This window comes from Peromyscus eremicus, chromosome 8b (genome assembly GCF_949786415.1).
Source record: "Peromyscus eremicus chromosome 8b, PerEre_H2_v1, whole genome shotgun sequence".
In the NCBI taxonomy this organism is placed as follows: Eukaryota; Metazoa; Chordata; class Mammalia; order Rodentia; family Cricetidae; genus Peromyscus; species Peromyscus eremicus.
Genome location: NC_081424.1, coordinates 60,467,767 through 60,483,373, shown reverse-complemented (window position 1 = coordinate 60,483,373; position 15,607 = coordinate 60,467,767). Strand labels below are relative to the sequence as shown.

At 52.3% G+C, this 15,607-nt stretch overlaps 1 protein-coding gene across 1 annotated transcript; it reads left to right on the top strand.

Annotated features, from left to right (window-relative positions):
- The first annotated feature begins 4,585 nt into the window (after positions 1 to 4,585).
- On the top strand, positions 4,586 to 13,676 carry Dact2 (dishevelled binding antagonist of beta catenin 2). The gene is made up of 4 exons (XM_059272906.1): positions 4,586 to 4,801; positions 9,664 to 9,796; positions 10,813 to 11,091; positions 11,624 to 13,676. Exons 1-4 carry the CDS (start codon positions 4,586 to 4,588, stop codon positions 13,288 to 13,290), a joined length of 2,295 nt encoding a protein of 764 aa, XP_059128889.1. The 3' UTR covers positions 13,291 to 13,676.
- The last annotated feature ends 1,931 nt before the right edge of the window (positions 13,677 to 15,607 follow it).

Sequence of the window (15,607 nt, the reverse complement as noted above, 5' to 3'; positions counted from 1 at the left end):
AGCACTGTCATCAGAAAGGAGTCAGGATGGAAATACCGCTGAATCGTACTATCAGATGCAGAACACACAGACAGAAAAGCAATTCCGTTAAGTCTTCGTGTCTGTAATAAATGATCTGGTTCTTTGACAGGACTTTAATGAGGCAGACGCGCACGATAAGGCTTCATGTCTGTAATAAGTTAGAAGCAGACACTGATCTGGCTCTTCCACGGGTCCTTAACATGGTAGAAGCGTAATGTGACTGTGTAAATCAAGTCGAAACATTGGAGTCTGAGGGTCACGGCAGCTGCAGGCAAAGCACACTGGAAATCTCAGCCACGGTGTCAACATTCCTCCTTGTTCCCAGGAACCTCAGGTGGGAGCAGTGTTCACACCTCAGTGACCCCTCACGTGGGGGCAGCTTCTCCGTGGTTCATTCTCGAGGAGGTCCGGTCCTGACACGGCCCTCGGAGACAGGAGCGTGGCAGCTGATAGCCAGATATTCAGTTGCAGTTTGTCCTAGAAAACCAAGAGGCGTGACTTCTTGTAGCCTCTGGGAGCCACGAAGAATCAGTGGAAAGCCTGGTCACGAGTGACAGGGTATATGGTGAACTTGTGGCTGCAGAGCCTGGTAACCAATTAGCATGTCCACCTGGCCTCTCCCTCGCATCCGTGGGTTTTCACGGGCAGGTGGTGCCGTGGGCTCCGGGACCTTCTGGTGAGCATGGGTGCTGATTTCTTCTTTCAGCACAGCTGAATAGTTCCTCCACCTTGGACAGGAGTCCAGCTTGAATTGCTCCCATGGAGCACCTTGAAGATGGTTGTTGCCTTGTTAATCGGGTAGCTGAGATCACCAGTATGTAGTGGTGTGAGCTACCTCTAATGACGTCATCTCCTTGTCCCACAGGGGGGCGCCCCCTACTGCTGTGGGCAGTGGAAACACATACCCTAGAACTACTCAGGAAGGAAAGGAGGTGCAATACCCTGGGCTGGGGGTGGGGTGGGTCGTGGATCGTTTCACGAGATCATTTCACCAGATAAGGAGAGCTGTGCTGATTGACGTGCAAGGCTTGCATAACTCCGCTTGCCTTCAGCAATACCGCAATTACTGATTTAATACGGTTGAGTTACACCATGTGTACAAGGGTGATCTTCACAGTCTTACTGTGGGAAGAAGAAAGGAAGCAGCTGACCCTCTGTCAGTTGGATCATGGACGCACAGACTGGAATTCTTATTTAGAGGGAAAGTTAGACGGCATTGAAACTGCACGGCACAAACACTGTGAGCACAGAGCACTACTGATGTGTATTAGGAATACAGAAAAGACAGTGTAGACTGATGGGTGGATAGTAAATGCTGTCAGAGACTTGAGAAGCATACAGAAGAAAGCCGCAGCTCGCAGGGACTAGAAAGAAGACATCAGACGTCTTTACACATCTACTGTATCTTCCATATTATTCTGGTAATAAAAAGCACTTATACAACACGTTATGCAATGCAAGAGTTATTTAAGAAGGCCAAGATACAATTTTTAAAATCTGTTCTGGCCAATAAAAAAATAACACTCACCATGTGTTTATTTAGTAATGTTACTGAGAGCCGGGCACAGAGTCTAAGAGACTAAAATATCTCACCAAAGGAAACACAGCTCTCCAGTCCCAATCTCCTCACAGCCCAGTGTGTGTGGGACAAGCAGTGAGCTATAATGGAACTAAAAAGCAAGCTGTGCCATGTTCTGGAAGATGCCCAGCGGAGGGATACTGAGATAGACAAGGAAGGCAAGGCCCTGGAGGGTGGGATGGAAGAAGGTCACGCGGGGCAGTCCCTCCTCTGTCCTGGGAAGCTGGAAGCCACACAGGATTTTGAGAACAGAGAGATTAACCAGGTCAGCCCTAGGCTGTCAGGACTACTGGCTGCAGTGTTGGAAGCTACCACGTGGGGGCAGCAAGGAGGCCTGCAGAGTCTGTCAAGAGGGATCCTGGGACTACGTAGACAGAGGCAGCTCAGGGCATGGTAGGCCTATCAAGTATTGTAGCTAATATTTAGTAACGTTTAATTAAGCCTCATCCTATAAACAGAGGTTAGAGGTGAGAAGCAGAGCACAGTGTCAGTCTAAGGATGTCATTCACTGTACACCGGACGTGCACACTTACTCAGCCAAGTTGAGTGCGATGTGTCCAAATTCTTCAGCTCCAATCTCCACAGTTCTGTGAGTGTCCCCAGGCACTTCTTCAGAGCTCTGGACAGGCTCATTTCAAGCCTTTTGGTTACACTGTCAAACTGACTCCCAGGAGTCCCCACCCTCCATTATACCCACCAGGAACGTGTGAGAACATGAGTTTCTTCATATTCACCAACCATGGGCATCATTACTCCTTCCTATGTCTGCCCATCTGGTTGGAAGGAAAAGCTTTCCTTGTTTTATAAAGGGTATGCTGTGAGGGCAGGGCATAGTTACAGGCATTAGCACACAAGAATAAACTGCTTAATTCCATCATGCACCAGCAATGAATACCTTAAAAAAAAAAAAAAAAAGGAGTTGGAAAACAATTTACAATGTTATAAAAATGAAGCAAATACTCAAAAACAAATTTAACATGGGCACAAGCCTTACTGGTAACTGTGAGGCATGGTTGAATAAAATGAAAGCAGATTACATTGTGTGGAAAGGGGCTCACATTTGTACACCGGGGACACTCAACCTTAGGTAACATTTCCCATTGACTGGCAAATTCTGAACATTCCCCAACAAAACTTATGCTGTCCTTTTTGCAGAAATTGGCAATGGGACCCATAAATTCCAGTAGAAATGTGAAGGGCAGGGTGGTGGGAGAGAGCTCACGCGTTCAGACTTTGGAACCCACTGAAAAGCAAGTCGCTGGCACAGTCATAGCCTGGAACAAGGGCTAATATGACAGAAATTCATTCTCTGCATCAGCTGATTCTCCGCAGGGTCCCCCACAGCTCCATGGGGAAGGAATTGCTTCCAGCATTACATGGTTGTAGGACAGTGGGATCCACCTCTGCAAAAGGATGAAAGGGACCCGGGCAGATCAAGGATCAGAGCTCAGAGCTCAGCCAGAGTGGATGAAGAACTTCAGGATATGAGCTAAAACTACAAAAGCTTATTAGGAGAAGCCTACAGTAGAATCAGGCAGCAGTTTCTCAGTCATAACACAAATAGCACGGTGACAAAAGAAAAAAACAGATGCAGTGAAATAAAAATAAAGAGTAAAATTTTAACTGACCCTGGTGTTGCGGGCCTGTGATCCAGGTACACACAGGAGGCCAGCCTGGTCTACATAGTAAGTAGAAAGGGCTGCGTAGCCAGACCCTGTCTCAGAACTAAACAAAACAAAAACAGGGAAGTAAAATAGAAACTTACAGACTGTGGGGGGCTTCAAAATCTGGGAATCCTGTATCTAAGGATTTTGCAGATGGTCTCTGGCAGGGAAAGTGTATAGGGAGTCTCTGGTTACTAAAGAGGTCACGAATTCAAAGCAGGCACAGTGCCTGGGTGACCATTTCTGCAAGGAAAAGATGCCTAGCCTCCTCTCGCCTCAGGAACTGCTAACTGCCAGCCAGCTGCACTCCACAGCCCCGGGCACTCTGGATGATACAACCTCAGGCGGGGGGTGCGGCTGGCACCTTCCCACCTCTGCTTCGGAGGCAAAGGTGAGCGCTCGGAAAGCAGCCTAGCCTGTCTTCAAAACCTTGAGCACAGTAGCCACCTGTGATTCACTGATTCCTGCCTTAGGTAGGCACTCAAGTGAGAGGAAAATATTCCCACCCAGCCTGTGAGCAAAAATGAGGTGCAATTTCTTCCTAATCAACAGTGGAGAGACATGGGGGCTACAGCCACACAGCAGAGCGAGCGATTCGGCCAGTCTGGTGGTGCAGAATGGGCGCACCCGGAAGTCTAAGAACAGTAAAAGACCCGGATAGCAGGATTCCACTCAAAACAGTGTCCATTGGAGCCCGGGGGTGGGGGTGGGGGGTAGGGAGGTTCTGAGCATGTGTGCAGAGGAGGTGCGGGCGACTGATGATGTGTGTGCGGCTTCCTTCTGGAATCCAGACAGCGTTCCTGAAGTGCCCACCATGGTGAGAGCTGCGCAACTCAGGAACTTACTAGAAGCTTCCTTAAAGGTGCGTGGCATGTGTGCGAGGTAGGGCTCGGTGAACTGAGAAGCAAGCAGAGGTCTCCAGGTACAGGTGTACACGCTGGGGAACCTGGTAGTGGGTTTTCCAGACTAATGAGCTTACAAACAGGAATGTGGTTTTTACAGTGTGTTTTTTTCCTTTTTAAAATTTAAAAACCTAAACAAAACCTTTCTCCGGCCGTACCCACGCTGTCTTCTGTCCCTTTGCGGGGGGTCTCAGGCCTTCCCTGAGGAACACACAGGTCCCAGGGGTGCAGGGGCTGGGCTGGGCTAGGGCGCGGCGGGCCGACGGGGCGGGCCGGGGGCGGCCGCTGTGACCTCGGGCGTCGCAAACGCCGCCCTCCGCGGCCAGCGATAGGTCCCACCCCACCTAGGCGACCTGTGGCCGGGGGCGGGGAGACGCGACGGGGACGCGCAGCGCGGTGGTAGTGGAGCGGCCAGGGAGATGTGGGCACCGAGCGGCCCGGGACCCGCGGGCTGGGACCGCCGCAGGGTGGGCGCGCGGCTGCGGGCGGCGCTGGCCGGGCTGCAGGAGCTTCAGGGGCTGCGCGCCACGCAGCAGGCGCGCGTGCGGGGCGCCCTGGGCCTGCACCCCGAGCCCGGGCCCCGCGGCCAGGAGCTGCGGCTGGAGGCGGCGCTGGCCGCGCTGCGGGAGCAGCTGGTAAGGAGCGAGCGGGACGGGACGCGGGTGGCCGAGGGGACGTGCTGAGGCGCGACCAGGGCGCAGCTGCGTGGAGTGAGCGAGTGGAGAGGCCCGATGCGCGGCTGCGTGGGGAGCGCGCTACGGGGTGCGTGCTGGGGAGCCGCGCGCAGAGCCTGGTGTTGAATGCGCATCGCCTCTGCGGCTGACACAGCCCTGGTGCGGAGGCGCGCAAGTCGGGCTGGGTGCAGTGTTGTGGTGGTGGGGATGCGTGGACCCCGACCTCATCCCGGGAGCAGGTCAGCCGGCTGCACGGCGTGACCGTGTGCCGCAGGACACTGTACTGGGTTCGCTTGGGTCACTGGGGAGTCTTGCGGGCTGAGGACCGTCTCCAAGATTTCGTGTCACCTGATCCATTTTAAAAAAACAAAAACAAAAACGAGTGTCCTCCAGTCTGAGGAACAAGGGAGAGGGGATCGGTGGTGCTTTCTCAGACACCCGCGCCCCATGAGTCCTCCTCTGTAGACCACTGGGGGCCTGCCAGGAGTAGAATTACAACCTGCTTCTAGAAACAGCTCGAGATTTTTTTTTTTTTTTTTTCAGTACTGCGGTGTGGTGATTTTGTTGTTGGGTTTTGTTGTTGTTATCGTTTGTTTGTTTTTCGAGACAGGATTTTTCTGTGTAGCCCTGACTGTCCTGGAAATCGCTTAGTAGACCAGGCTGACCTCGAACTCAGAGATCCACCTGCCTCTGCCTCCGAAGTGCTGGGGTTAAAGGCTTGCATCACCACTGCCCAACACTGCAGTATTTTTAAAATAACAAAATAATGCTCTCGGATGTGATGGAGTCGCATCCATAACTCTTAAGTGGGATTTCTTTCACGGTGAAATTTGAATCTGTCCTGTTGAGAGCTGCCTCTTGGTAAAAGTCCAGGATGAAGCTGTTGCTTTCCAATCAGCTCTAGCTCAGAATTGTGTTGTTGGGCTTGTGATTAAAGAATCAGGAAGTCCAGCGTCTGAGTCACTCACTCCCCAGGACACCTGGAATCCTCCCTAGGTGACAGAGAGAGGTGGAGAGCTGGCTGAGGGCGGAACCCAGCTGGCAGCGTCCTCCAGTCTGTGAGCTGCTCAGCTGCCCAGAGGGACATGGCTGGTGTGGGCTGGACTCTGCAAACCGCTGCACCCACACAAGGACCAAGACATTACAACAGGTGCCTGTGGTCCGAAAGGCTACGCACTTCGCTTCACGTGACCTCAACCAGGCAGGCGCACTGACGGCTACACGCATGACCCGTTCCTTTAAGGTTGATGATTAACTCCGCTTCAGCAATACACAGACCCAATCCATAAGCCCTCACACTGCAATTACCAGCAGCCTTTGGAGACATCAAACAAGCCTTTTGTACACACACACACACACACACACACACACACACACACACACACACGCCTCTGTGAGACCAGAAGGAACACACAGGCTTTGTCTCGAAACTTGGTTCACCGGAAAAGAGAAAAATAGTTGAATTTATGTGGCTTTAACCAGCACTTAGCACTTCAACATTTTTCTTAAGGGGGGTGGGAGGGTGGGGGAGTGGAGATTAGGAGCAGTGATGCTTGTTAAGTAATGAAAGGCTACAGTGCAGTCCAGTTAAACCCCGAGGAACTGGAGCCCACAGCCCTCCGCTGGCTCACCTGGCCCTCAGTCATCACTCAGGTGTGAAGACAGGAAGAGTCCCGGAGTCCTCCTCCGCATTTATTTTGCAGGGATTCTCAAGGAAGGATGGGTTTAGCATTTCTAGGGATTGGGTGTTCATCAGATGGGCTACACGCCCTGCTAATTGCAGTGTCAAAAGTCACAAAGGGAACTAACTCGGCAGTAGCTGCTTAGGGGAATTTTGTCCACGAGATAAATCAGTGACTCTTAATGGCCTGGAGCAAAAAACAAACAAACAAACAGAGATGATTTCAGCACTTAGCCCTCCCTATTCCAGACTTCTTTGCTGATGAACTCCCGTGTCCTCTGACCCCACCGTCTGCTGCAGGTGGCCCTTTAGGCTGCCCCCACGAGTGTTTTCACAGAGACTTGTCTTAGGGAGTGGCTAGTGTTTTCACTCTGGTAAGTGGGCTTCAGCAGGACAGCCCAGGGGCTGGCACCAGGCCAAGAAGCTGTAACATTCTATCTTACTTCAGCCACATCCAGAAGAGGTGTCCTGGGACCAGAGGCTGATGCATACCTATATGAGGATCATCCTGCAGGGGTGGACTGGTCCTGACTTGTTCTGAAAGTGACAGCATGCAACCGTTCCTTTCCCTGGCAGGCTCAGGCAGTGACGCCACAAGAGCAAGCCACACGGATTCCGTAACTGTTGATGGTGTTTTCCTTGGCCCCAGCAGCTTGCTTTGATGAACACCTTAGGGGGCAGATGGAGGTCAGAGGAGAAGCAGATGAGGTCGGGAGCAAGGACCTGACAAACTTCTCCAGGGTCACTGTCAATCTCATCCATGAGCCAGTGAGCAGGGCCCTTCACTACGGATTGATGTGATGTGATGTTTGCAGGAGGCCATCAGGGGGTAATTCATGCATAAAACATTTCCTTTGTTCACTATTAGCATTCAAGGAGAGGAAGGAAGTGTCTTAGATACCATCTCTACATCCTGAACTTTTTATCCTCCAAATAGATCGTCAAGATTTTTTTTTTAATGCTGGGGTTGCAGAGCGGAACTGTCCATGGGGGAAGGTATAACGAATTCAGATCAGGTTCTATGTAATGATGTGAGTCTTTTAAAGAAATCAGCCAGCTCCCTTTTGGTGGCACCATGGAATGGCCGGTCTCGGACATCTGGTGGTCACCAGACTTAACTGGTGAAGGTACAAGGTCTTGTACCTATCCCAGAGCATTACGTAGCAAGAGCCCAGGATCTGCAGGTGTACTGAGTGACTCCACCTTTGGGACTATGGTTAGTTCTTCCTTGTACCAGGCCTCTGACCCTTGACCCCGCTTTGGGGAATTCTGACTCAAGTACCCCAGAGCATTCTGGAAACCAGCATGAGGCTTGCAGACCATAGGCAGACTTGTTTCCGGGAAGAGTGCCAGAGTCTGGCTTTGTAGCTAGCCATGCTCTGTCCCGGTCACAGTGGCTTTGGCCCTGAAGTTCAGCCTAAGGAACGGTGGTGAAAACTTGAACTAGGGATAGAAGGGGAGTGTTACTTACGGTGGTATCAATCCGGACGGGGAGCTCACAGCAGAGCCCTGAGGCCTCTAAGGACCCTGGGGTCTTGAGACCTCCACCATTAACTAGAAACTAGCTACTGAGGCTGGCTGGACAGATAGGATCTGCAGAGCAGCTGGTCCCAATGTGCACATAGAGGCCTCTGAAGAAGGGCAGTTGGGATAGATAGAGAGATGCTGTCGCTCACTAGACTAGCCCTGGCAGAGGTGCTTGATGTCTGTGGACTCCAGGAAAAATCCTTGCCATCTCTTTGGTGGGTCTAAGTATCAGTTTCTAAGTGGGTGGAAAGGGCATGCCTGTGGTCTCTACCCTGGTTGTCTCAGGGAAAGTTTGTGATGGAAGCAGGTTCCGGGAAGTCTTACTCAGCTTTGACATTTGTGATTATAGGAGATACGGCTGCTCTCAGCTGCTCTTCACCCTTCAGACCCTGTGTTAGTGGAGTTAGGATCAGAGCCTGGGACCTAGCAGCCCTAAAAAGCCAACGGGGCCACCCATCCTCAAACAGACGAGTCCTAATGAAGAGTTGTGAAAGGACATTTGTTCTTTGTGTCCACAATGAGAAGAGGTTCAGCGACCCCCAAGTTCATCCTTAGGGTGCTGACCTGAGTACCCTTTTAGATGTAAGAGGCAGGCAAGTATGATTCTGCCTGGCGTTATCTCGGGTGCCTGGAAGGTGGTAGGTGAGTTGTCAGAACTGGGGGAATCTCCTGGGGAGACAAGCTTTGGCTCCAGCTGGGCTCAGGCTTCAGTATTTTCTTCTCCCCCAGGATTAGCCGGGCCGTGGTGGTGCACACCTTTAATTCCAGCACTTGGGAGGCAGAGGCAGGTGGATCTCTGTGAGTTCAAGGCCATCCTGGTCTACAGAGTGAGTTCCAGGACAGCTAGGACCATTTCACAGAGAAACCTTGTCTTGAAAAACCAAAAAAAAAAAAAAAAAAAAAAAAAGAAAAGAAAGAAAAATTCTGGGGAAATTCCAGTTTCTTAGTGTCCATTGTCTCTTTAGAATGTCTTCTTTCCTGTGGGGGCGAGAACACCGGAGGTGGATCCCACCTCAAGTCAGCTCCTGGAGGAAAGCTGAGGCTGACATCTGTGTCAGCCCGGGCCAGCCTCCCACTCAGCTCACCATGGCCCTTTGCGAAAGTGCTTGTTCTGGTGAACAGGAAGTCAATCATTCCTGCTGGCAACTTGCTGCTGGTGATTTCCCCTTGGGTAGTTCCCCCCTAGAAAAGTAATGGTCATGTTCTTCCACAGATGAGCCATGTATGTCCCTGCGTTTTACTATTTGTTTGCCTTAAACAAATTAAAGGGGAAAGAAAAGTATGCGGCCTACCTGGAAATCTGCACAGTTGAAAAAAAAGAAATCAGTTTTTACCAAACACTCAGTCCAGATTAGTTTATGTATGTGTACACAGAACTCCCACCACTTCATGTAGACTGCACAGTGTGTGTGTGTGTGTGTGTGTGTGTGTGTGTGTGTGTGTGTGTGACAGATCCTTTGCTGCCCATTCCAGCAAACCCAGGGAGTTGCTTCCCATGAGTTTGGAGTTTTGGAGTTTTCTTCATGTCCACAATGGCCCTGTTTCAGCCTTGGACCTTAGTTTAGATTTCTGTATTCACATCAGTTTTTATTCTTTCTCTGTTTTTGTATCCCAGTCACGGTTAAGGCGACAGGATGCTGGCCTGAAGACCCACTTGGACCAGCTGGACCAGCAGATAAGTGAACTGCAGCTGGATGTGAGCCGGTCATCTTGCGAGGCCCTGGACAGTGACAGCAGACCCAGCTCAGGTGTGGCTAATGGTGACTAGACAGACACTGGAGAGCCAGGATCCCACCTTCCAGGAAGGCAACACAGCATTCATCATCACCCCTCACTGACCCCATCTGACTTAACATTGTGAACAGTGACCACTTCAGCCCATGTCCTCAGCTGATCTGACACTTGGGAGGTCCCTTGAGCAGCCTGGAAAGTATACGTGACTAAAGACAGGAAAAAGCTTTAACTAAACATGCTGAAAGAAAAATATAAATATAATAAATATATAAAGTTTAAATATATATATATGCTAAAGAGTTTACATACAATATAGTTTGTACAGTTTACACATATGTAAACTACCAGTTTATATATTAAACACCCCACGAGCTCCTGGTTTTGCTGGATGGTCATGGACCGTGCAAATGACTTTTTTACACACCACTTACATCATTGACATCAGTGTAACTTGCCAGCTGTTTACACAGGAGGCCCCTCCTTCCCTGTGCTCCATCCCAGAGCTCACAGAAGGTCATTGTTGGCAGTCTTGCTGGCTTGTGTGGCTGTGATCATTTTTGCTTTCTCAGTATTCTCCAGGTGAAACTTGGAAACAGGGACCCCTGTGTCTGGGTCACGGTGGTCACAGGTACCTGTGACAGCAAGCCTGCGGTGTCTGGAGTCCCCTTGGCACTCTTGGTACTTGGTACACTGGATTGTGCTCGGTACCCAGCAGTCCCTGGGGCTGAGGACTCCCAAGAAGGAATGCCCCATGTAGTTGCATGTTAAAGAAAGGAGATGCCTAAAACAAAGGAGGGTCTCCTGAGCACAGCGATAGGGTTCAGGTGAGGTAGGGTCAGTTGTTCCCGTAGCTACTCACAAGGTGACCAGCAAGAATCTGGAACGTTCTTGTTGTGGGCCTGTCCCCAGGCATTCTTATCAGCCCCTCACGCCTTCCTTTGCCAGTAAAAGCGAGAGAAAGGGGCTCTAGGTCTCTGGGGTGGAGCCCACTGGTCACAGGTGCACTGACCACTGTGTCTGCTCTGTCCAGGCTTCTACGAGCTGAGTGACGCTGGTTCCTGCTCCCTGTCCACCTCGTGTGCATCTGTTTGCAGTGACCGCCTGTCCCCCTCGCTGGGCAGCTGGCTGCCTGTGTTCCAGACCTCTAAGTCCAGGTCTGGCATAGGAGACTGGCGCCCCCGCTCTGCTGATGAGACCACGGTCCCTGCGTGGAGCCCACAGCCCAGTAGAGAAGACAGCCGGCTCCTGCATGGTTCGGAGGACACAGGCCGCCCAAGGGGCCTGTTCCGACCCAGACCAGTGTCTACAGGTGAGAGGCAGGAGAGGGCAGGAGTGTCGTTTGGGTGAGAGGGATAGCAGATGACGGTGCCTGGGCCCATTGGGGAAGAGGCTGACCCCACAAGGAGCCCGTGTGTGTGTGTGTGTGTGTGTGTGTGTGTGTGTGTGTGTGTGTTTTAAATGAACATCCAGAAGCTCTGAAGAAGCATTCAAATCGTTGAACGTGCCACATTTAGAATGAGATTCGAGGCACAAGCACCCCTCATGCTTTCCCGAGAGAAAAAGATGTCACTTGGACCCCCCCCCCCACACACACACACACCTGGGCAGTGTGCCAGCCTTAATCTCTCTGTGGTGAGAGTCCCTGCTTTCACTCTCAGGCTGTGGGTTCCCATGTGTGGCTGCAAGACATTTATCCCAGGAGTGAGGGCACTGAGATGATGCGTCCTGCCCGCTGTCACTGAAGCACAGGGACCAGTACACACAAGAGCTAAGCCTCCCTACGGGGGAGCAGGGATTGGCCTCTGTGTTGATAATGCTTTTCATGGTGGTCTCTTTCCCAGGCGATCTTGAGCGAGTCCTCCCAGATGACCTGGGGCTCCAGAGAGCTGAGACTGACACCACGTCCTCATCCCTCTTCTGCCAGGGGATAGAGGTCCCGGCCCACGCACTGGACCCCAAGTACCAGCGTGACCTGGTGGCCAGGGGTGGCCAGGAGGTGTACCCCTACCCCAGCCCCCTACATGCGGTGGCTCTGCAGAGTCCTCTCTTTGCTCTGCCCAAGGAAGCGCCACGTCTTGACATCTACTCACCACCCCAGGAGCCTCCTCTGGTCCCTGTTGATCAGAACAGGACTCAGACTGGGCCGATCCATGAGCTGGGCTCAGCCGAAGCCTACATCCACAGGCTCTTGCGTCTGCGGGGCCAGGAGCTCCCTCTGAGAGATGTGGTGCAGGAGCCTGGAAGTGAGGTGGCTCCTTTCACGCAGAAGCTCTGCGGCCAGAGGCCAGAGAGTGGAGGTCCACTCGAGAAGCTGGCCTGCGGGACGGACAGGGGAGGCATGAGACCAAGTAGGGATGCCACCAAGGACAGCCTCAAGCCACAGGGGCCTGTGTCCCTTGTGGATGCTGAGCCCCTCAGCAGCTCCCTGAAGGAGGAAACCACACCTTGGAATCCCTGTGTCCGTGGAGACAATACTGTAGGCTCCGCTCTCTGCGCCCAGGCCCAGCAGCCCCACAATGGCTATGGCCAAGGACAAATCCTGTCCCCATCCAGGATGCTGGGCCCTGAGAGTCCCCCTCTGGCCCCAGGGCCCTTTGCCTACCCATCCTGCACCACTAGTGAAACCTCCCCAATGAGGCTGAGGATGGGCTCTCCCCAAGGCAAGGCCGTGAAGGTCAGAGGGAGAGTCAGTGACCAAGTGCCCAGGCTGGGGAAGCAGCTCCCGCCACAACCCGAGAGACAGCAGCGGGGCGTCCACGCTGTGTTGCCTCCAGAGTGGGACCCCTCATCCAGACCCCAGCAGGGAGGGCTCAGCAGGAGGCCCACGCTGGCCAGAGAGCCTCCGGGACGCTCTTGCTCTGAGTCCACCCTCTACCCCGTGCCCTTCTTTGTCCCCCTAGTGGTGGCTCAGCAGGAGGGTTACCCAGCATCCCAAGCTCTGTTCCCCGTGGAGGCATCCCCTCTCAGCTCAGCAGCCAGGAGGAAGCAGCGCCGCTGGCAGTCTGCTATGGAGATCTCAGCCAAAGCCCGCTTGGCTGGCCATCCTGGGCCCAGCTCGGGGCCCCCTAGGTCCCCAGCCAGGAGAACAAGTGGTCCCCGGGCCCAGATCAGGCCCACACTTGCCCGTCAGGATGCCTGTGCGAAGAGTGAATCAGAGCACTCAGCAGAGTGCACCTCACTGTTCCACTCGACCATCGCCGAAACCAGTGAGGACGAGGAGGCCAGTGACCACACCGCCAACCGCTTCGGGGACGAGTCCAGTAGCAACGATTCAGAAGGCTGTGTCCAGAGCCGCCGCAGTAGCCGAGGAATAGGCAGTGCGGAGGCTGGGCAGGGGGAGCGGGCCTGGCCTCGGGCGCACCCCCAGCAGTCCCCACGGGCCCCAGGAAGCAGCAGGCCACCCCTGCCCCCTGTGCCCAAATTGTGCCGCATCAAGGCCTCCAAGGCCCTGAAGAAGAAGATCCGCAGGTTCCAGCCAGCAGCCCTGAAGGTCATGACCATGGTGTGATGCCAGTGTTTGAGGACAAGCCTAGGACCCCAGAAAGTGCAAAATCCTTCCATACCATGTGATGAGCAGACTGAGGCTGGTACCACACACTGCGGGGCTGCTTAGGTGTCTCAGTCACCCTCACTGTGGTTGTGAGTTCTCTGGGGTGATTTTCCTTCCAGCTATTTTCATTGCATGATCCCAGCTGCGGCTTTACCTTCCACCATGCTTTGGCTGGTGTGTGGGGAAGAGTTCTCTAATGAGGCATTCCTTCCCAGAGACGGCTTAGATGCGTCTCATCCTGTTTGGGGGAACCAGGTTTGAATTCAGCTCCACATTACACTCATATGAATAAACACCTGCACGATGCTGGTATAGTACCAAATAAAAGAACCACGTTCCCTTTCTCCTGCAGCAGCTGTCCTGTCTCTCCGCCTTCCTAACGTGGGATGTGTGCTGACCCAAGGGAGGGCGGGCATTTTGAGAATAAAGTCTGAACTCTGGATTCAACACAGGTGAATTGAGTGGAAAAATTTTTGCAAAAAGTATTTCTTCATTTTTTTTGTCTTTTGTAAAGAAAATTTCTGTTTACCTTTCAAGGATAAGAACCACAGGTTTTTCAACTCAAGATGTTCAGTGCTGCAGTTAGAAGGCAGCTTTCTCCTGGATCCATCATGTGTTGCCCTGGAGGGGATAAGGGGGTACATTTCATGGGGTGCCTGCCCTTCCCCTGCACACTTGGCAGAAGCCTTGAAAATAAGGAGACAGGAAGCCTGGCTGAAGATACTGTTTCAGTGGGTGTCACACTCGGGCTAAATGTTCCTGTAGCGAGAGCCGAATACAGGGTGAAGGGTGAAGAGAACTGAAATTTGATTAAGGTTTAGAACAAAGACATGCACCTGCCTTGAGAAGGGAGAGAGAGGGAGGGAGATAATGAAGGCTTTGGGGGTTTTGGAGCAAAAGAAAGCAAGGGGCTCTCTGTGCAAACCCCTCCACAGTGCAAACATTTCCAGCGGGCCGAGGGAGCAATCTATGCAAGGCAGACATTCCAGCGTCCACCTTGACTTCCTGCCTGCGCCTCCTGGAATTGCTCAGGCCAGGGCATCTGTCTCCCTCACAATTTGATGGAGTTTAAAGGAACATTAAAAGCCAGTCGTGACCCGGGGATTTATTGTAAAAGGCATTTTTCCATCACTGACAAAGTTTGCCTGGCAAACTTAAGGAAGGGGAGGTGTGTGTTGGCTCACAGCCTCGGAGGGCTCAGTCGATCACACAGAGAAGGCGCAGCAAGGCAGCTCGGTTCACATCCTGTCAGGAAGCAGAGAGCATGATGGGATGTGGCCAGAGATAATGTACTCGCAGGGACCAGCCTCCAGTGACTTCCCCAGCCAGGACCCAGCTCCAAAAGTTTTCAGTCTTCCCAAATACCACCACCAGCGGGGAACAAGTATTTAAAACATGAGCCTATGAGGAACATTTCAGGTTCAAACCATAGCATTCTTTCTATCTGGGGCCTTGGAAGGCTTATGGCCTTCTCACAAAGTACATTTCATCTACCTTCAAGAGTCTCAATGGTTCCAGCATCATCGTTCAAATGTCTGGAGTCTAGAGATTCAAGGCATCTCTTAGCTGTGAGCCCTTAAAAAAAAAAAAAAGATAGCCATATACTTCTGATATATAGTACACAGCACTGGATATGTTGCCAAAATGCTCTAATTCATTGCCTCATTGTTCCTGAGGTGAGGGGAAGCAGGACCTTTACCTATGCAGGCTACTCAGAATTCTGATGAAGCTGTCTGGGCCCCTGGGCAGACCCAAGACTCAAGGCTGCTGCTTCTGGAAAGATGGCATAAGCTCCATGCCATGTCCATGCTCTTGCTGGACATCATCTCTCTCTGAAGCTGTGCAGGGACTCAGGTGTACCCCATGGAATAGATGCACTTGGGCCTGTCTGCATAGCTGTGCAAGCTAAACATGAAAACCATGTAGCTACAAAATCTGTGCTCCTCTCAGCTCGCTCTCTATCTATCTCTCGTGTGTGTGTGTGTGTGTGTGTGTGTGTGTGTGTGTGTGTGTGTGTGTGTGTCCTTTCTCTCTTGTCTTTTATCTCATTGCAAAAAAATAAAGAAGTCTCCAGTGAGGCTTGTGAACACAGCAGGACACCAGAGACCAGAGCAGCAGGGACCCAAATGAGGCTCAACTCCTCAACAGTGCTGGCCAGGGCACCTCACTGCTGAGGACCAGGTGGTGACCCTGGGTGGAAAAAGACCAACAATGTCTCCCGATGAAGACAGACCTGGATCCCGGGGGTCAGAGCCTGGTGGGTGGTGGGGGCTGA